Source organism: Chlorocebus sabaeus, chromosome 13, assembly GCF_047675955.1.
Source record: "Chlorocebus sabaeus isolate Y175 chromosome 13, mChlSab1.0.hap1, whole genome shotgun sequence".
NCBI classification, from domain to species: domain Eukaryota; kingdom Metazoa; phylum Chordata; class Mammalia; order Primates; family Cercopithecidae; genus Chlorocebus; species Chlorocebus sabaeus.
In genome coordinates, this window is record NC_132916.1 from 85,800,106 (window position 1) to 85,822,079 (window position 21,974).

At 44.4% G+C, this 21,974-nt stretch overlaps 1 protein-coding gene across 9 annotated transcripts in view; it reads left to right on the top strand.

Moving 5' to 3' along the window:
* BACH2 (BTB domain and CNC homolog 2) overlaps positions 1-21,974 on the top strand; it is a 367,860-nt gene that overhangs the window by 334,985 nt on the left and 10,901 nt on the right. For all 9 annotated transcript variants that reach the window (XM_038002259.2, XM_038002258.2, XM_008006624.3 and 6 more), the window contains 2 exons: positions 7,892-9,484; positions 21,026-21,232. In XM_038002259.2, coding sequence (XP_037858187.2) covers positions 7,892-9,484; positions 21,026-21,232 — 1,800 coding nt within the window. The remainder of the gene's footprint in view (positions 1-7,891; positions 9,485-21,025; positions 21,233-21,974) is intronic.

The window sequence follows — 21,974 nt, forward strand, 5'->3', positions numbered from 1 at the left end:
TCAAATAATAGAAGTCAAAATTAGTAGGTGGTAAGGACTATTTCAATTTTCCAGTTATGTTGTGTTAAGGTAGTTTAGCTGTATTAAAGCAGTGTTACAGAAATATACACAGAGAGAATGGTAATAGTGTTGCTTCTGGCCTCAACAGTTTCTGAATAATTTTTTTTTAGATTTTTTTTAATTAAAAAAGTTTGTATTGAGTCATGATTTAGGAAAAACTACAAGTACATTTCTGAAAACCCTGTGACAGGAGAAATCATAGCAAAAATGTGGGTTATGGTAGGGTCTGTCCTCAAGAATTCCTGAGAAGAATTGCAGGGAGTCTCAGTCTGTTAACTGATTCAAGTCATGACTCTATCATGGGGATTCGAGTCAGGCCTTTGCACACTGAGCCTACATGATTTTCCTTTTTTTACTAACCAAAAAGTACCTTGGTGGGCTGACCGTGTTTTTCAGCCCAAAGTTGAAGTCAAATGGCATTCCACTGTTTGACCTCTACCCTGGGATGCCATCACCCCCTCCTCAAATCAGGGAGTCCGCTTCAACTGCAGGGGATAGGTAACGTGTGTGTATGCGTGCGCTTGCGCGTGTGCTTGTGCATGTGTGTGTTATTGACAGGGTCAGCTTCATGAGCATAAAACCTGTGCAACTAATTGCACAGGGCCCCATGCCCAGAGGGGTCCTGCACTTTATTTAATGTTCTCTTGTCACTCTTGAAATTCTTAATCTCTGAACAAGAGGCTAACATTTTCATTTTGCACTAGGCCCTGCAAAGCATCTAGCCAGTTCTGGTTTTGTGTTAGGGGAGGGCAATTGTGAATAGTGGACCAGGAAAGTTCTCAGTGAGAAAATGCATTTGAGGAAAAGCTGGAAGATGATGAGGGAGTGAGACATGCCTTTCTTTTACTTATTCTGAAGAACTCCAACTCAGCACTTGGCAAGTGTTACCTCCTCTAAGCAGCCTTACACTAACTCCCTTAGCAGTTACTGCTCTAGCCCTGTCCCCCCAGCACCCTGCAAATACCTCCGTTATGTACTCAGGTGACACTGTAAACATTTATATTGAACATCTGTCTCCCCAGTCACCTTGTTAGCTCCTTGGAGAAAAAGGTGGTGTTTTATTCATATTTGTAGCAACAGCAATAATACTGGTTGTTACTTAATGCCAGATCCTGTTCCAAAGGTTTTACTACAAGGCAGACACTGTCAGTATCCCTGTCTTACAATTGTAGAAACTAAAGCATAGAAAGGTTAAGTAACCAGCCCAAGTGACACAACTGGTAGATAGCAGAGCTGAGACTTGAATCCAAGAAAGTGGAGCCCCCAGACCTTGCATAGTACACAGTGAGTGCCTAGAGCATCGTTGGAGAATGAAGAAATGAGTATGGCTGGACAGAGTGGCTCATGCCTATAATCCCAGCACTTTGAGAGGCCGAGGCAGGAAAATGGCTTGAGCCCAGGAGTTCAAGGCCAGCCTGGACAACATAGTGAGACCTCATCTCAAAAAAAAAAAAAAAAAAAGAATAATAATGAGAAGAAGCAATTAGTAAACAAAGAATTATAAGTGACTGAATGATCAGATAGAGTCTCAGGAGTAAAACAAATAGGAGAAGGATTTTTACATTGTGGCTGCAGATCCAAGTTCAAACCTGCACAGGAGAGAAAAGACACTCCATTTATGTTTTAAGACATATTCACTAAGATAAATAATGATTTTCTTTAGCTAAAAGAACCACCATATGAAATACGTATAAATTAATTTTGATGTTGATTTAGTTTTTATATTATTACCTTAGGAATAGAAAACAAGATAAATTCTATCTAAAATTCATAATAAAATTGCCTAGACACAATAGCTAACACCTGTAATCCCAATACTTTGGGAGGTCAAGATAGATGGATTGCTTGAGTCCAGGAGTTTGAGACCACCTGGGCAACATGGTGTCTCTACTAAAAATACAAAAATTAGCCGGGCATAGTGGTACATGCCAGCAGTCCCAGCTAGTCGGGAGGCTGAGTTGGGAGAATCACCTGAGCCCCAAAGGTTGAGGCTGCAGTAAGCCAAGATCATGCCACTGCACTCCAGCCTGGACAACCAGTGTGAGACCCTGTCAGTAAATAAATAAGTAAATAAATAAAATTAATACGAGGCCAGATGTGGTGGCTCACGCCTGTAATCCTGGCACTTTGAGAGGCTGAGGCAGGAGGATCCTTTGAGCCCAGGAGTTTGAGACAAGCCTGGGCAACATAGGGAGACCCTGTCTCTAAAAATAAATAAAATAAAAATTAATAGTAAAATAACCAGAAGTTTTGTTGAAATAGTAAGGTTAATTAATTTAACGAATACTTTCTAAATATCTGACATGCTGCTTTGGGAAGAAGAATGTGATAATGTGGATATGAATTATAGAAAATTAAGATGAGGAGTGATGCCTGATCACTAAGCCAGTTTTCATCCTGCAGAGTGGGATACAGTGCAGTAAGAGAGTGGGAAGGGAGAGTTAGTTGTCACCGCATTGCTTTCGTCATTTGACAAGTGCCTTGCTGTGCAAATACAACCCAGAGGAGTTGTCAGTGGTCTAGAGTTTTAAAAAGCCCTTGGGCATGGGTTCATTACCTTTATCTTCCTGGTTCCTGCAGAGTGTAAGAGATTCAGCTTCATCAGGAAAGTGTACATGGTGTTGCTGAAGGTGTAAGTTTCCCTTTTTTGTGAAGTTGTGATTAAGGGACCTTGAGAAGCGTGCCAGCCCTCTCCCAGGGACCAGTCACCTGTCCTGCGGATTCATCTGATCAGCCTTCTACAGATGGGCTCAATGCTACAGCCATGTGTATATACTGCCAAAACCCACTGGAGACACCTTAATCATGTAGCTTATGCAGAGAATGATATTCCAAGTCTCAAAAATTCTCAAACCCTATTTTCAATAAATGCCTGAAGGCTGACTGCCTCATTCCTGTCATAGTCCAGAGATGGAACTGTTGTAAGTATCCTACCATAAACTCTGTCCTGCAGCAAAATGGATGTCTCATGGAACACTGAGCTCCCCAGCTCTGCAAACGGTGCCCAGACTTTCTCTACCAGTTGAGTTTTCATCAGCCCATCTTCCTTTCAGCATAGAGATGATATGTTAGAACCCAATGGAATAAAGGGTTAAGGGTCATAGTTACAGTGGATCAAATTTCAACACATTGTCATCATGTTGACTTGCACCATCAGACACGGTAGCCTGGCCTTATTTCTTTCAGAGTTGAACCAACTCATATGTGCCAACTGCTAGCTGAGGTCATTGCCTCCCAGGAAGCAGTTGGTGGGAGGTTGGAGGGTTAATTTTCTGCCCTCTCCAAGGTCTCGGCCCCACATGGCAACTGTATTCTGGCCCCATTGTGTGATCCCATCTCATCTGTATCAGAATGAGTATTGCACATTATGAGACCAGGTAGTTACATATTTAAATGCGATGAAAAATTATTCTTTGAAATGAGGCATTCACAATATTTTCATTCAAAATGCAAGACTGTTATCCCAAGTTGTCCCTAATACCGTATTTTGCATTTGTTTCTCATACCTTGAGGCCACTGCTGACCAGTGGATTTTAGCCTAGAGGGGTCTGCTTAGAGCAGAGGGATGCACCTCCATTAACATCAGTGAATTGGAACTGTTCTTCTATTTCTAGCCACTTCATTCCATTGTAACTTTATGATCATTACTTTGTAAAATACCATTTTGTGAGTTTAGTTTTGTGTGTAATTCTCCACCTCCCACCCACTCTTATTTTTTCCCATTATTAGAGCCTTGTTTGTTAAGAACAAAAAGTAACAGTGCACACTTGTGGTCACAGTTTCATGAACATACAGCTTTTCACTGGTACCTGAATATTTGCCTTCTGAGTATAATAAATGAATTTAAATGGTTCCTAAAAATGAGTAGACAGTGCCAGCTTCTCAAGATGGAGGCTAAGCCAGTGTTTAGAAAGCCTCTGCCTGTTGTAACACTTGCTGGCAGGTGTGATGGGCACTTGCTTTCTGTTTTGTGTATCTGGAGCAATTACCACTGCCTAAAGTAGACCAGAGATGGGTTCCTGGGAGGGACCCTTGTGACAGTTCAGAAAGTAGCCATCGTATCAAAGCAACCTTTGACCTAGAGCAGACACTCAAGGTGTCCTGATAAAAGTGTTCAAGGGGCCCCCTCGCTAGTCCCCTCAGCCTCAGTAGTCTCCTATCCTGAACTTGTCTGGATTTCTCAGTTGACAACTACTCATCTAATCTTGCAATGGCTTTTCCATTGTTGACTTACATTGTTACTTAGTTAACTTTTCATCATTTGTACCTCTTCTACAAAGCTAAATTGTAGGTCTCTTGAGCACAGGCCTGAGTCCTGCACATATCCTTCCCTCACACCACTGAGCACAGAAGAAGAAACAGACTGGACTTGGTTTGGAATCCTAGCTCTCCATTGACTAGCTCTATGACCATGGATAAACTCCTTCACCTCCCTGCTTCACAGTTTCCTTAGCTACAGAATAGGGGCAGTCATGCCTGCCTTGCAAGGCGTTACAAGAGCACAGTGCTGGGCACGAGGAGATACTTGGTAAATGGTCATTCTGGCTCACCAAACAAAGCCTCACACACAGAAGCCGAGCAAAATCTTGCAGACTTAAATATAGCAAAGCAGGACTGAAACCAGTATGGGAGATGAGCTAGTTATGAGCTCTTGAACTTTCATGGTGAGGACACCATTTCCTCTGCCCTTGGGCTTAAGTGACAATTTACAAACCAGGTTTTTTGGCCAAGCACGGTGGCTCATGCCTGTAATCCCAGCACTTTGGGAGGCCAAGGCAGGCGGATCACGAGGTCAGGAGATTGAGACCATCCTGGCTAACATGGTGAAACCCCGTCTCTACTAAAAATACAAAAAAATTAGTCAGGTGTGGTGGCGGGCGCCTGTAGTCCCAGCTACTAGGGAGGCTGAGGCAGGAGAATGGCGTGAACCCGGGAGGCGGAGCTTGCAGTGAACCGAGATCACACCACTGCACACCAGCCTGGGTGACAGAGAGACTCTATCTCAAAGAAAAAAGGTTTTTTATCTGTGACTCTTTCATGATGATATGAGGATCATTTCAAGCTCAGCATGTCTCCTAAGCCTCAGTGATATAAGGAGTGCCATTGATTTGTGATGTGGAGACTTTGCACATTTGCATCCTTAGTCCAATTCATACATTTAAGCATCAGCTCTTCTCTAAGCGGAGATGCTTTCTCCAGCTCCTTGCAGCCAGCCGTGTGGCAGAGGGTGACTCCCAGTACTGCTTCCTGATCTACAGATCCCCATGGATGTCCCTTGCTTCTTTAGAAATTTTCTTTACAAGAGGCCACAGTGGAGGATAGTGGTAAGGCTTACGTAGACCTACAGCATCAAAAAAAAAAAAAAAAAATGGTGATAAGGATGGGATTATGAGAAAAACTGTGTGAACAGTGTAAATATCATTGAAAGTAATTTCCTACATTTCCCATATAGTGAGCACCTTTGCCAAAACTCAAGAAGTGTCTTAACCACCCGTTCGGCAACTGGCACATTACAGAGGAGCACAGAATCATTATGAGGGCAGGGGTCAACTCTGCATTGATTTTACCATTTCTTTCTTTGTGGTGGAACCATGTGGCAGTAAAGGAATAGGTCATGTGACATTCTTGTCACCTTCTTCAGTTACCTATGAATACACATTTCCTTGCTTTTTTACTTTCTTTTAAAGATTCCTGGAAGAAAAGGACATAAAACAGATGTATTGTCAGTACTACATTTCCTGAACCTATTACCATGTCACCTTAGCAGGATACAAAATGTCAGTCAGATGAGCTCCTTTTTAATACTGGTATTGTGACACGGGGCAAACAAAGACCGTTGCCTGCCTGCCTTTGATCAGTTGATCAGTTTGGTTAGTTGATTTACATGATGCCTTGTTCCAAAAGTAACTTGAGACAGCACCCTCTAAACACACTGTGTTGTTACCTTGTGTACACAGTAGTAGTATGTTAGCACACAGTTCAACTTATGACATATTCGGTAACATACAAGCTTTTAACAAGTATTTACCATGTTAGAGACCCCAGGTTAGATTAGACGCAAGGTTACAAAGACAGACAAAACCATTCCTGATCTGAAGGAGCTTGCTGTCTTATGGTAGAAACAGACACAATTAGGTATAATCAAAGGGAGATGGCAGTGATTGCCCACATTATAATGTGGGTCTAGCAGTCATGGCTTTTTGTTTTGTTTTTTTAACCAAATATCTCCGGACTCGTCATCTGACAGAAAAAAAAAAATGTAAGATGGAATCTTAAGTACTTTAAAAAGATTAACAACTAAAATCCCGTTCAGTTACATGTCTAAGAAATTTCCCTTACTGGAAAGAATGCAGTGATATGAAGTCATTGCTGCCCTGGAGAATCCAGCACATTTCCTCACCTGGCTATGAGAGCTGAGAGGACAATGTCATTCATTCTCTCTAAGAGGACTGGAGAGCACTCCCAAAGGAGTGAATGTCCAGGTTGAATCTTGAACATCAATTACAGGTACTTGCAAGAATTTTGGCTCTGTATGCTACGGTGAGTTTAATACATGCAGAAGTCAGCTACAAAGCTTACCAGTTCACCTTGCAGTGCACTCACTCCCCCAGCTAAAATTTTGTATCACTGCTACCATAGCTTCTAGCAAGGACCCCATGATTGCTGCTTTCATTTGATTTGTACAGGACTTGTAGACATGCCTCACCTTCCTGTGGAGTCAGCGGTGCTTGCAAGAACCTAGAGGGTGTGTGGTTTTATGTGCAGGGTAAGGAAGCCTACCCTGATGAACACCAGCAAGTTTAATCCATTTCCATCTGAAAAAACAATTGGCCTCAGGCAACATATTCTTAATTGTCTAAGTCATTATGTGTGAGCAGGCATGCGTGCGCGCGCACACGTGTTTGTGTGCATATGCAAGCTGTGCATAAATAGCACACTTTCAATCTGTGTAAAATATAATGGATAAGCAGCAAATGACAGTAGGCTTAGCCCCTGAAGATTTACCAGGAAAAAAAGACAGCTGCATGGCAAAGCTGCTGCCAATAATTAGGGAAGGAATAGCCCATACTCTGTGCCACTCAGCAGCTTCAACCATTTAAATGACAGCCGGTTTGTTTAGCTCTGCAACCCCCGTTCATTATGGGCCAGGGGTTGATTTCGTCTTGAGCACACCGCTTTTGATTGTTGTCATCTCTGGTGAGATAATGAGATCATCATCATTATAAGATCAGGTAGGACATGATGACCGAAAGTCTCAAGTAGAAACTGTGATGGATGAGCAAAACAGAGTTGTTTTAATGTCTCTTTTAACATTGTAAGTGAGGAAAACCTATTTTTGCAACTCCCTGGACTTAGTTTTTTGCAGGGCCACCTTGTCATTTTTGTGGTTGACAAGAAAACGTTAAGGCTCTCTTGGGCTCCAGCAAGCTAAGCTGCAAGAACTGTCACAACACTCCCCTCTCGTGTAGAATGGCTCTCAACAGGACCGATTGGGAGGGAAATTAATAGGCTCCCCATTGTCACCGTGCATTTTTGCCAGGATATTTCATTAGTGTAAACACTGAACCCGTTGTCATCTTGTTTAGCCACTTGACCCTGGTGATTTTCAATTCTGCCTGTGCCGTGATGGAGTACAGCAGTGGCATGCATGAGACAGGCACTAATTATTGGAAGCAGAATCATCGCTGACCCAGTACTACAAGATTAACTGCCCCTTTGCAGTCTTTATTCTGGGACATTAGCACTGTCTGGTTATCTTGCTTCAGTTGAGGGATTCCGGACAATAGCGGTGCTGATGGTAATGTTGGCGATTTTCCTGTTTGTTTTGCAGGTCACAGCCAGGGGCTTTGGGCCGCTGTTACAGTTTGCCTACACTGCCAAGCTGTTACTCAGCAGAGAAAACATCCGCGAGGTCATCCGCTGTGCTGAGTTCCTGCGCATGCACAACCTGGAGGACTCCTGCTTCAGTTTCCTGCAGACCCAGCTCCTGAACAGTGAGGATGGCCTGTTTGTGTGCCGGAAGGATGCTGCATGCCAGCGCCCGCACGAGGACTGTGAGAACTCTGCAGGAGAGGAGGAGGATGAAGAGGAGGAGACGATGGATTCAGAGACGGCCAAGATGGCTTGCCCCAGGGACCAGATGCTTCCAGAGCCCATCAGCTTTGAGGCCGCCGCCATCCCCGTGGCAGAGAAGGAAGAGGCCCTGCTGCCCGAGCCCGACGTGCCCACGGACACCAAGGAAAGCTCAGAAAAGGACGCGTTAACGCAGTACCCCAGATACAAGAAATACCAGCTTGCATGTACCAAGAATGTCTATAATGCATCATCACACAGTACCTCAGGTTTTGCAAGCACATTCCGGGAAGAAAACTCTAGCAACAGCCTCAAGCCAGGGCTTGCCAGGGGGCAGATTAAAAGTGAGCCACCCAGTGAAGAGAATGAGGAAGAGAGTGTCACACTCTGCCTGTCTGGAGATGAGCCTGACGCCAAGGACAGAGCGGGGGATGTCGAGATGGACCGGAAACAGCCCAGCCCTGCCCCTACCCCCACGGCCCCAGCTGGGGCCGCCTGCCTGGAGAGATCCAGGAGCGTGGCCTCGCCCTCCTGCTTAAGGTCTCTGTTCAGCATAACAAAAAGTGTGGAGCTGTCTGGCCTGCCCAGTACATCTCAGCAGCACTTTGCCAGGAGTCCAGCGTGCCCTTTTGACAAGGGGATCACTCAGGGTGACCTTAAAACTGACTACACCCCTTTCACAGGGAATTATGGACAGCCCCACGTGGGCCAGAAGGAGGTGTCCAACTTCACCATGGGGTCGCCCCTCAGGGGGCCTGGGTTGGAGGCTCTCTGTAAACAGGAGGGAGAGCTGGACCGGAGGAGCGTGATCTTCTCCTCCAGCGCTTGTGACCAAGTGAGCACCGCGGTGCATTCTTATTCTGGGGTGAGCAGTTTGGACAAAGACCTCTCTGAGCCGGTGCCAAAGGGTCTGTGGGTGGGAGCTGGCCAGTCCCTCCCCAGCTCACAGGCCTACTCCCACGGTGGGCTGATGGCCGACCACTTGCCAGGAAGGATGCGGCCCAACACCAGCTGCCCGGTGCCAATCAAAGTCTGCCCTCGCTCACCCCCCTTGGAGACCAGGACCAGGACTTCCAGCTCCTGCTCCTCCTATTCCTATGCGGAGGACGGGAGCGGGGGCTCGCCCTGCAGCCTCCCTCTCTGTGAGTTCTCCTCCTCGCCCTGTTCCCAGGGAGCCAGATTCCTTGCCACAGAACATCAGGAACCAGGCCTGATGGGAGATGGAATGTACAACCAAGTGCGGCCCCAGATTAAATGTGAGCAGTCTTATGGAACCAACTCCAGTGACGAATCCGGATCGTTCTCGGAAGCAGACAGTGAGTCGTGTCCTGTGCAGGACAGGGGCCAGGAGGTAGGGAACCCACATAAATTCAAGCATGTAACCCACTCTCTAGGCCCTTTATCTGGACTATTCCCTGCCCCCCCCCCGCCACCACTCCCAGATTGTTCTTACATGCTGAGATTAAAGATGGCAGTAGAGAGACTGCCTTCCCCATCCACAGAGGCAGGATGCTGAAGGTGATTCCACATTAACCGCTTCTGTCCTAGAAAAGCACTTGATATTTGATCTGGATCTCAATACTCAACAAGCAGAGGCAAGCTGCTGAGTAAAAAAACACTGAAGTCTAATGCATGAAGTGCACTGAGGCACTCCAGACACCCCTCTTTCTCCTCCTTCTCTTCCCCCTCCTACATCTGCTTTGGAAGGATGCCGTGTTCATCACCCTCATCCTTGCCCTTCACCCCTTCAGCACAAAGGAAGATATAGCATCTCTTTCCAGATTGATTGATTGAAACCAAATAGATCAACACTTTCCCAGCACCTTTTAGATTTTCCTTGTCAACAGAAGACCCCAGGGCCATCCCATGTCCATCACAGTGAAGGTGATGGAAGGCTCACTGTTTATCCCAGTCCTGGGGTCATCACAGAAGCACCCTAGTCGGCCACACATAATGTATAATGGATCATTTCCCAAGCTCCGTCAAACGCTAGGAAGACATTTGGAGAAGTAGTGGTGTACAGTAGCAGTTTCATCCACCCTGAAAGCAATGTACTTGCTAGGAAAAATGTCCAGAGGCCCCATGTGTGTCTTACCATTGCTGGGAGAGGGGAACAGGGGCAACAGCAGCCACATCATGAGCAAGACGCACAAAACTAGGGAGAGGAAAGAAGAGGCCTCCCCCAGGGGACCCACCTCCCAATAACATGAACATTCCCTAGGAAGACCTGAGAGAGTCTGTGTCGTGACGTGGCATTCATGGCACTGTCTTGCTGATTGACAAGGTACCAGCTTGAGACTGCTACCTGTGTCTCAGACCCCCCTCAGGAGCGGTAATGAACAAACCCAGTGACAAGTCCCTTCTCAGAGCTGTGTATCCCAAAAACACAGGAAGAAATGAAAAGTGGTCCTCCTGAGGCCAGTAACCTTGGTACCCGTCTGCTCTCTGGATGTTACCAGCCTCTGTAAGGCAGAGATGTTAACCCAACCAGACAGCAGAAATGCCACATGGGATGAGGTGGCTTTTCACAGAGCCACATGCAGTTTATTCAGCCTCTGCAAGATTGGCAAGAAGCACGTGAGGTTTTAGTTTGGGCATGTTTTGAAAGTAGATGCCAAAGGCCCTATGCCAACTGCAAAGAATGCCCTGTGGTCACTTCCTTCTTTGCTCGCCAGCCTGGTTTCTGCCCCTCTCTTAACTGCCTAGCAGACATGGAGAAAGACAGAGAAACACTGAAAGGATTTAATTTAAAATAAATTAGAAAGGAAATTTGAATGGGAGCTGTTCCCATGCGAATATACCATCTCTCCTTAGGTTTGGGGTGGCGGGTTGTGCCTCGTGCCCCAAGCCAGGCTCACATCTGTGTCCCTAACATTGGGAAGACTGAGCTTTCCTGAAAATAGGGAAAGCTTGTGTTTTCTCTCTCCTTACTCATTCTTTCCCTCTGACCTCTTTAGTGAGGTTTTCCTTTTGTTCTGAAACTGTGAATGAGCATGCCTGGTGTGGAAGGCTAGCCACTGCGTCCAGCTCATCTGCATCATGGCTTCCTACCAAGGACTGCTGGAGGGAGAAGAGGACAAAGGCTTGCAGTCTGTTTTTTGTCTCTCCTTTAAGAGGAGCCTGGGGCCAGGCGTGGTGGCTCAGGCCTATGATCCTAGCATTTTGGGAGGCTGAGGTGGGTGGATCACTTGAGTTCAGGAGTTCAAGACCAGCCTAGGCAACATGGTGAAACCACATCTCTACCAAAAGTATAAAAAAAAAAAGCCGGGTGTCATGGCTCATGCCAGTAGTCCCAGCTACTTGTGGGGCTGAGGTGGGAGGATCTCTTGAGCCCAGGAGAAGGTTGCAGTGAGCTGAGATTGTGCCACTGCACTCTAGCCTGGGTGACAGAGTGAGACCTTGTCTCCAAAAAAAAAAAAAAAAACTGGCCATTAAGCTCAAGGGAGGCTTGTGTTTTTATGACATTTGCATATGTTCGAAGAACTGTCAGTTTCAGATACATCTTCTTTTGCGCTCCCCACCCCCTCGCCCCACCACCAATATCCCAAAAGAGAACGTAAAGTCATTTCTTGGAACTCGAGACCACAGCAAGAACACATGTATTTTTTCTGTGTTGGAGCCATGTCAGTTGTTTACCTTAGAATTAAAAATAGTAACTCAATTAAAAGAAGGACTCATTCAACCTGTAAAACAGTCATGAACAGGACTAGCCTTCCCCCCTTGAGAAATACCCCTACTTTTAAAAATATTCTTATTTTTACCTTTAAAAAAAGAATCCATCTTCTGCATTCCTGAACAGTGAAAGAAGAGACATTTACCAAAGCTGTATGCCATTTTGGAAATCATAGTCCCTCTCAGTGGTACAGTTCGGACAGGACAGTTATAGTAAAGCTAAGGTTTTCCCCAGTTTTACATCTTAATTTTCCTAGAGTAGAGGAGGTAAGCTTTCCAAGAACTGTCTCAGGGACTTGCCGTGACTGCTGCTCAAGGAGTTGATAACCTGCTTTAGGGAGTTACTTTGACCCTGGTTGAAGTATTATCCCCAGTAATAGTGCTCAAGGCAGATCCTTCTCCACAAGTCAAAACTTGTTTTCCTGAACTGATCAGAAGAAGCCAACATCTGCTGGGCTGATTCTGCCCTGCTTTCCTATGAGATCCAGGTGCCTTCTCTTTCAAGTGAACCCCAAGGAGACACCAGAGTCAGAAGTGAAGACAGGAGTTTCCACCCCTTGCCAGACACCAGTCTAATACTTCATGTGCATTTTCCCAGTCTCTCTTCTTCCACCCCTGTAGGGAGCCAAAATGTTAGATCAAAAGAAAAGTGTTCACATACCTTATATTATGTGAGATGTTGTAGTTATACCATGTTAAGCAGCCCTTCCATCTCACAATCATTGGCTTCTCCCATCCTTTTTAACTGTTCCCTGGCTTCGAGAAAGATCAAATTAGCACAGTATTATCCTTTATCAATAATCAGCTTCTTAAAATGACACTCTTTTTTAAATTCTAGAACACAGCATACCCAGCCCCAAACACACCAAATTTCACAGGCGCTCTCTTTGCCTGCAATAATATACAAATATATATTCACCTCTCTATGGGTTTGGGTTTTATTTTAATGGCATTATATTGTAGAGTTAGCAGCTTCCTTTTTTCACATAGCTGTCTACCATCCACATGGCTGTAGGTCAATCACATAGGGCCAAGACATGTTTCTCTAGTATCTCTGGTTCTTGTAAATCGTAGTTCATTCAGCTGTCACTTATCAGTGGACATTTCAGTTGTTTTCAGTTTTTCCCTCTGATAAACATGGCTGCAATAAACATTTTGTGAGCATACTGTTAGTAGTGGTGCTTTTATTTTTGTGGGTTAGTTTCATAGATGGGCTAAATGTTGTGCTCATTTATTAAACACTACCTAATGACCTACCCAAAACTTTGTAGCAATTCACATTTCATCCAACAACTTAGAGTGTCCAGTTTCCCCTATTCTTGCCCATACTAGTTGTCACCAGTCTTTTTAATTTTTGCCAATTTGATGGGCAAAAAATGGTGACTACTAATGAAGCTGACATGTTGTTTTGTGTGTATTGAACATTGATATTTCCTTTCCTGTGAATTGCTGGTTCACCTCTTTGCCCATTTTTTCTTTTGCATTGTTTAACTTTAAATCAACATGTAGGAATCTTACTCCCCAATATTAGGAATATGAACCCTTTCTCATAAATGTTGCTTGGATATTCCCTTAGTCTGCTTCTTTATTTATTGTACCTTTTCCCATATAAAAGTTTTTTAGTTTTATGTAGTCAAGGTATAAGTCTTTTTTTATGACTTCTGGATTTGCTATATTCCTTAAGAAGTCAGGTTGGGAATTTTTCTCTTCCAATAAAAAAAAAAATGAACAAGTCACATTAAGTGAAAATCACAAAACAGTATGCACAAGGTCCTAGTTTGTTTCCTAAATATGCACACCCTATAAATGAAATCAGTATAAAGAATAAGAAAAAACCGGGAGCACATTGAAGAGGAGTGTAGGGAAAGTTTCATTTCTATGTATGTCTGTAATGTTTGAATTTTATGTAGGTTTATCTTTTAAATTAAGACATAATTTGCATACCATAAAATTCACCCTAAGATGAACAATTCAGTGGTTGTTGATATATTCACAGTGTTGTACAACCATCACCACTGTGATAATTCCAAAACATTTTCACCACCCTAAAAGGAAATGCTGTACCCATTAGTGGTTATTCCTCATTGCCCACTCCCCTCAACCCCAGGCAACCAGTAATCTACCTTCTGTCTCTGTGGATGTACCTGTTTGGGGCATTTGTATAAATAGAATCTTGCAAGATGTAGCCTTCTGTGTCTAGCTTCTTTCACTTTAGCATAATACTTTGAAGGTTTACCCTTGCCATTGATGTACTCACCAGAGATATTGTCATGTATTAGTCCTTTGTTCCTTTTAATTGCTGAGTAATATTCCATTATGTTGATCCATTTTGTTGACCAATACCACATTTTGTTGTTCATTGGTTGAGGGCCATTTGGGTTGTTTCCACTTTGGGGCTATTATAAATTATGCTGCTGTGAGCATTTGAGACAAGCTTTTTAAGACTTGTTATCAGTTATTTTCATAATATTCCTAGGAGTGGAACTGCTGAATCATATAACTTTGTATTTAACCTTCTGAGGAGCCACTAGACTGTTTCCAAGGTGGCTATACCATTTCAAATTCCCACCAACAATGTATCAGGGATCCAGTTTCTCTGCATCCTCGCCAACACTTGTTATTGCCCATCTTTTTTGTTAAAGCCCTCTAGTGGGTGTGAAGTAGTTATGGTTTATGTCATTATGGTTTATAGGTTTGTTTTTAAATGTTGGAAATTATAGAAAATGACAGTCATTTTCCAAAGTAGTAAGCTTCTTAGTAAGACAGCTTTGTAACTGGACCATTTCTACTTAATTGTAGATTTTAGTAAAGAAGCACCACAGAGAGTTTATTTGCACAGTCAAAAGTATGGATTCATTGGACTTGCTTTATTGACATGTTTTACATTGAGAGGGATGAAAGTGTATGAGAGGTAAGAGAGTGTGTTGGGGGCAGGCAGGGGGCGGGAAACAGAGAGAAGGGAAGAGAGAAAGTCCAGAGAAAACATGGAAATGGTACAGAAGAGCCATCTGACTTAACTCTTCCCACCCAAATGCTGACTTTGAGACACATGTTGTATGTAAGATTTGTACAATCATTTTTGTGGTTTGGTGAATCAGGCATGTTTTTAGAAGTGTCTGTGATTGGTCTGCTTAATAAAAAGAAACCTTGCTGGGCAGCATAGAAATCAGCCATATTTCTAATTAAAACAGTGTTTTTATGTTGTCTAGAACATTGCGAGAGTCTGGAATTCCAAAGCACATGTCTGTAAGATGAAACCATGTGACAAAGATAAATAGAGCTGATAAACAGAAATAATAATACCTTGTATCTATGAGGCAGTTGAAACTTTCCCAAGCACTTCTTCCGCCTGTCATCCAGTTGTATTCTTCACAGCAACCCTATAAGCTAAGCAGGGCAGGCGTTATCTCCCTTTGACTCCTAGATCCTCCAAGAACTTTAGGACAGACAGAACGAAGACTTGCCTGAGATCACACAGCTAATTAATTGAAGTATCACAACTGAATCCTAGGTGTTCTGTATTTGTGTTAGAAACTGGACCATGAGAAGAGAGCATGGAAGGACAATTGTGCGGGACACATTTTTTCACCTGGGAGGGGAGATTTTGTCATTGCCATCTGCCCAGCACTGAGCTGGCTGTCCTGGTTCCAGCAGCACTGGAATCATCTGTCCAGTGGGCATATTGCTTCCTCCCTCGACATCTCCCTGGGATCTGAGGGTCTCCTCAGAGTACGGGTGTTAAAGACTTTGGAGAGCTGACCACACCATCAGCGCCTCAGGGTATCATGCTAATGTGACCCTACTTCTGTGGGTTTCAGTCAACATCGGGTAATGAAACCAAGAAATGAAATAGGGAAAAATATTAACAAACTAGTCTTCCACTGAGATTTCTAGAGGAAATATTTGTTTCTGGCTTTTTCTGCAAAATTTGCAGCTACATCCTGCTTTTCCAGTAAACTTCACCCAGCAAACCAGAGACACTAGGCAAGCAAAATGTTTGTTGGGTGAGATAGATACAGCACCACTTGATTGCAACTCCTAAAAAAGATACAGAGAAAACGAAGATCACGGGGAACTCTACCAGAGCGAGAGAGTCATCATTTGGGGATGAGAATTTTTTTTCCCTGCTTTTGTCCTATATTTTATGAAAGAAGCTATATTATATAATACATAATTTTATATAATACTTAGAGAATAATGTATATAATTATATAATATATAATTTTTCAATGTTTCCTTTTAACGGGGAGGAAGGGGATGATGGTTTAGGCTGAAGAATGGTCGTGACTGTTGGCAGGGAAGAGAAATAATGCAGGTGATTTCTGTTTGGTGAGAAGGAAGCACCGGCATCCCGGGGCCCAGCCTACAGTCTCCCCTCTGCCTCGTCGGTGCAGACGGCGTTCAAGGGGACATATGTAGGTTCCATGTATTGTCCAGATATCACAGGCGGACCTGAGAATCCCTGGGCACATTGCACGGACCATCTATTTTACTGACTGCTCAGAGGCTGGAGCCTAGCCAGGCGTGGTGGCTCACGCCTATAATCCCAACAGTTTGGGAGGCTAAGGAAGGAAGATCGCTTGAGGCCAGGAGTTTGAGACCAGCCTGGGCAACAGAGCGAGATCCTGTCTCTAAAAGAAAAAAAAATTAAAAAGAGCTGGAGTCTCCAGAAGAACTAACCCTCCTGTAGCCGTGCTTAGCAGGACAGGGCAGGTACCGTGCTAAAAACCACCTCAAGTCCTGCTCCTCCTGTTGTGTTCCAGAGGGGAGAAGAGTCAACACTGCTGGGCTGAATAAAATCAGCAGCTTATTGTGCCAACGGTGGCGCAGGCCTGTGGTGCCCTGTTTGGCCCTTGGCCTGCTGAATCAGTGGCTGCCCTGATTCTCCGAGTCTCTACTGAGAACCAAAGTGGTGGACCCCTGGCTAACGAGCGGCGCCCGCGAATCCCACGTGCCCTCCTTCCCTTATACGCAGCCTGCATGCCCGGAGCTGTGTGTGGGTGACTGAGTATAACTAGAGATAGTGGCGACAGTTCACAGGACTCTTCACCTCATCACGCTGGGTGTTGGGACTATTTAGGAAACCAAGCCACTGCTGCGAAGTGAGATCCTGGAAGAGTGAGTGCGGAGGGATAGTCAGTAAGATGTTAAGTCTGACTGGGCCTGTTTGGCTCAGAATAATTATCTAGAAGGAAAAGAGGTGGGCCTCAACCTTTTTGATGTGTTTCCACTTTCCAAGACCTGCTGGCCGCCTTTTACTCCTCAGTCCCATTTGAGGAATGTTTTGAGTGCCGAGAGCCTGGGAGAGGCATGTCCTCCACGGTACCAAAGAGTCAGTGGCTGCTCCTTATTTCTGGACAAGATGTCCCTGACTTGGAACTTACTACTCAGGAAACAACACATGGATGTGGTCAAGTCCCCCCACTGCCCACGCCCCCGTGCCTGTCCAAGAACACCTCAGAGACCCCCGCGTGTTAGTGAACATAAGTCCTCCCTTGCTAGAGGGGGAACCGAGACTTGTAAAGAGGAACAAGTGAGTTGGGTTTTTTTTTCACCTGGAAGAAAGTCTACAGTTGACTATTACCTTTTCCTCTGACCCTCTTTAAAAAGCAGGTTGTGTTGCAGCAGCTCTTGCTGAAGTGTTGTATGGCCTTTTGTCTCGAGGACTTTGAAACTAGCATTGTTGATTTTTCATTTTTCCTGGCAACCCTCCCTCCTATTCCCCTAGTGTTTTATATTCACTGTCTGGATGATTTAAATACAGTAGCTTTTGGTATAGACATCCTTTTGACTTTCCCCATAGCCTGAACCTTAGGGATATCTTCTTTCTGAGAGTAAGTAAACACATGTAGAGCAGAAGCAGAATGGCTTTGTTGTCAACAGAGGGAAAACTCCACAAGCCCGCAAAGCGCCACCACCTCTGCTACACTGGAGCATCCGCGTCTCCAACAGACCGACCTCTGTGTTCCGGAGACACCGTGCAGGATCAGAGTGTCTGTTTGTTATCCAACGGGTATTAAAGGGAAATCATTCTTTCATATCATTAGAAGCCCTGTGCAAACACAGCCCCATGGACGGAGGCCTTTCCCAAGCCCATTACAAGGAGCTGTTTGTCCTGGCTGCCTGTCTTTAGCAGTTGGAACAGGACCAAGCCGACGGTGGTGTCATGGGCCCTACTGCGATTTTGCTTTCTTGGACCAAAGTGTCATGGGACTGAGCTCACCAGGTGGAAGTTGAATCAGAGCACCCACTGGGAACCTTCAGTAAATGCCACACGGAACAAGCTCGGAACTGTGATGGAACCTGGCAAAGAGCTTGCACCCAACCACAGAAAAGTCAAATGATCATTTCATACGTTTGCCTTTGTGCATGGGAATTGACTAGCCACACGTGCCGGCAATCAGGACTCGTGTCTGCCTGCAAATGATGCAACCAAAGAAACCTGGGCTCAGGATCAAACGTCTTCATCCTCACTGCCTTGAAGAACACAGACTTAACCCTGCAGCATCTGAACACTATTGAGGGTTAGTTTCTTCACCCAGGAGCATTTTGATCAGTTCAGCCCAGACCCGTGTGTTTTTCTGGCTGCTGGGATTCACTGAGTCCATTTATTCTGTCTCCTAGAGTGCCACTGTCCAATTGCCACTTGCTGTACGTGGCTGTAGAGCCCCTGAAAGCAGCTAGTCTGAATTATGATGCGCTGTAAGGATAAAATGTGCTTTGGATTTGGGAAGTTTAGCACACAAAAAAATGTAAACTATCTTATTAATAATTACATTAGCTACATGTTGGAGATATTTTTATCTATTGGGTTAAATAACATACAGTATTCAAACTCATTTCACCTATTTCTTTTTTACTTCTTTTAATGTGGCTACTGGAAAATTTAAAATCACAAATGTAGCTCGTGTTGTTTGTATTAGACAGGGCTGGGCTAGCGCTTGAAGGAAGTTTAGGTTTGTAGTGCCATCTGCTGGCTCATCCAGAGCAGACGCGCATGTAAACAAGAATCTGAGCTAACCCACACATCTCTTAGCCTGGCAGCACGCAACCTTTTTATTCCAGGAGCTTCTGAAGCAGGACCAGACTGAACCCAGAAGCTGCTGAATCCCCAAGAGCCTCAGGAAGGGGAGTGACAGACCGCTCATAGATGCAAGCCTATGTCAGCTCATGGGTGCCTGGGAGGCTCTTGAGGTAGAGTAGTGGTTTGCTGCTCACCTTCCGCACTTGAAGCTCTTTCATGCAATCTTTTTCACTGGTTGCTATTCTTAAGAAATATTTCAGGCCAGGCACTGTGGTTCACCCCTGTAATCCCAGCATTTTGGGAGGCCAAGGCAGGCAGATCACTTGAGACCAGGAGTTCAAGACCAGCCTGGCCAATATGGCAAAACCCCATCTCCACTGAAAATACAAAAATTAGCTGGGCGTGGTGGTGCACACCTGTAATCCCAGCTACTCAGGAGGTGAGGCAGGAGAATCATTTGAACCAGGGAGGTGGAGTTTGCAGTGAGTCAAGATCACGCCACTCTACTCCAGCCTGGGTGACGCACCGAGACTCCCTCTCAAAAGAAAAAAGAAAAATATTTCAGGCCAGGAATTGTGGCTCCCACCTGTAATACCAACACTTTGGGAGGCTGAGGAGGGAGAATCACTTGAGCCCAAGAGTTTGAAACCAGCCTGGGCAACATAGCGAGACCTAATCTCTCTCTTCCCCCCCCCCCCCACCCCCATCTGGTGCAAGATCTCATCTCTACAAAAAAAAATAAAATTAACCGGGCATGGTGGTCCCAGCTACTTGGGAGGCTGAGGCAAGAGGATTGCTTGAGCCCAGGAGGTTAAGGCTAGAGTGAGCTGTGATCGTACCACTCCAGCCTAGGTAACAGAACAAGACTCTGTCTCAAAAAAAAAAGAAAAAGAAAGAGAAATATAAGCAATCATTTAACAACATAGTAATGATACAAACCCATCCTTCAAGAGACTGCTGTCCTCGCTTTAGATAATACTTACTTGCCTTGATTTGTCAAGAATTGGAATTTGTCAAGAATTGGAATTTTGCTGATAAGTACCTACATCCAATGTCTATTTTTGCATAATAAATCACCCCAAAACTTAATGACCTAAAACAATAGTAATCACTTAACACCTCTCACAGGTTCTGTGAGAAATGTGAATGTGAGTCAGGAAATCAGGAGTGGCCCATCTGAGCAGTTTTGGCTGAAGATCTCTAAAAAAGTGAAGTCAGATGTTGACTGGAGCTACACTCAACTGAAGATTTGACTGGGGCTAGAGAATCTTTTTCCAAGGTGGCTTGTTCACATGACTGGCAAGGTGATGCTGGTTGTTGGCTAGAGGCATCAGCCCCTCTCCACATAGGCTTCTCCACAGAGCTGCTTGAATGTCCTCGAGGCATGGCAGCTAATTTTCGACCTAGCCTCAGAAACTATACACCATTACTACGGCTGCATTCTGTTGGTCAAAAGGCAGGAAAATGCATCTCACCTTTTGATGAAGGAATGTCAACATTTCATTGGAAAATAAAGTCCCAGAGTGCCCAACACTTGTATAGCAATGTATGGCTTTTTTTAAATGCCCTGTTTTTCAGATGAGGAAACTGAATCTCAGAGAGGTGGAGTAGCTAGTCTGAGGTCTCGGGTCTGGTGAGAAGGATGAAAGTCTGGTTCTTCTGACTCCTAGTATATGCTGGTGAAGCCTATCCAAGTTATCTTCTCCTCTCTCCCATATGCTATTGTAACTGAGAATCACACTGGGTTTTTTGTATCTCCAGCATCTTCAGGATATGTGGGGCTATCTTCATCCAGGTGCTTTAGATATGTCCTTATGTGGTATCTCCCTGTAACTTGTCATTTTATTGAGTTAGGCTGTAGGTCTTATGGAAGTACATTTCAACTAACTGGAATCTTTCTTACAAAAGTGCTTCATCAATGAAAAATGAAACATTTTCCAATATTGTTCATGCCATTTGCTTCAAAAATCTGAGAGACAATAACATTACAATATGTGTGTTCTTATTCTCTTTGATTATCCTGTTATTATTACATCTTATTTGTCCTTAAACAGGAAATAAGTAATCACTGCTTGCTTTCAGTAGTTTCCATATTACTTGGTCATCGTAAAAAGGAGGTTGTATCGTTTTTGATGTTCCGCCTGCCAGAATTAAAATCCAGCTGCCATAATCATTTTCTGTTATTCTTGGTTTCAGGTAAAACTTCCTTTTCCTGTAGATCAAATCACAGATCTTCCAAGGAACGATTTCCAGATGATGATTAAGATGCACAAGCTAACCTCAGAACAGTTAGAGTTCATTCATGATGTCCGACGGCGCAGCAAGAACCGCATCGCGGCCCAGCGCTGCCGCAAGAGGAAACTGGACTGTATTCAGAATTTAGAATGTGAAATACGCAAATTGGTGAGTTGGCCCATCCATTGTGATCAGCAACCGGAAGTGACCAGGACCAATGTAAAAGAATAGCAAAGAAAGTTGGAAAAGTAGAAAGAAGAGTCATGCTTTGGGGAAGTTTGGGTTTATTTTTTAACAAGTTTCTCAACAGAAGTAATAGCTTTACATCTGCTGTGTGTGTGTGTGTGCGCGCGCGCACATGTGCACACACACGCAGATGTGTAATAGTGTGTCAATATTTTATATCCTTCAGTGATTATTCATATAGAGGTAGTTCTTTTTTATTTTTCATCCAACGTGAAAATAACTGATGTTGGCCAGGCGTGGTGGCTCACACCTGTAATCCTAGCACTTTGAAAGGCCAAGGCAGGTGAATCACTTGAGGTCAGGAGTTTTAAACCAGCCTGGCCAACATGGTGAAACCCCGTCTCTACTAAAAATGCAACAAGTTAGCCGGGCATGGTGGCGTGTGCCTGTAATCCCAACTACTCAGGAGGCTAAGGCAGGATAATCACTTGAGCAGGGGAGGTAGAGGTTGCAGTGAGTGGAGATCGCGTCACTGCACTCCAGCCTGGGTGATAGAGTGAGACCCTGTCTCAAAAACATAAATGAATAACTGATGTTAATTATGAGCATTTATGGACCAGGTATTCTTCTAAACAGTTTTTGTGGATGATCCCATTTAATCCTCACATTAACGCTATGACTTAGGCACTCCTTTATCCCCATTTACAGAGGAGGAAACTGCAAT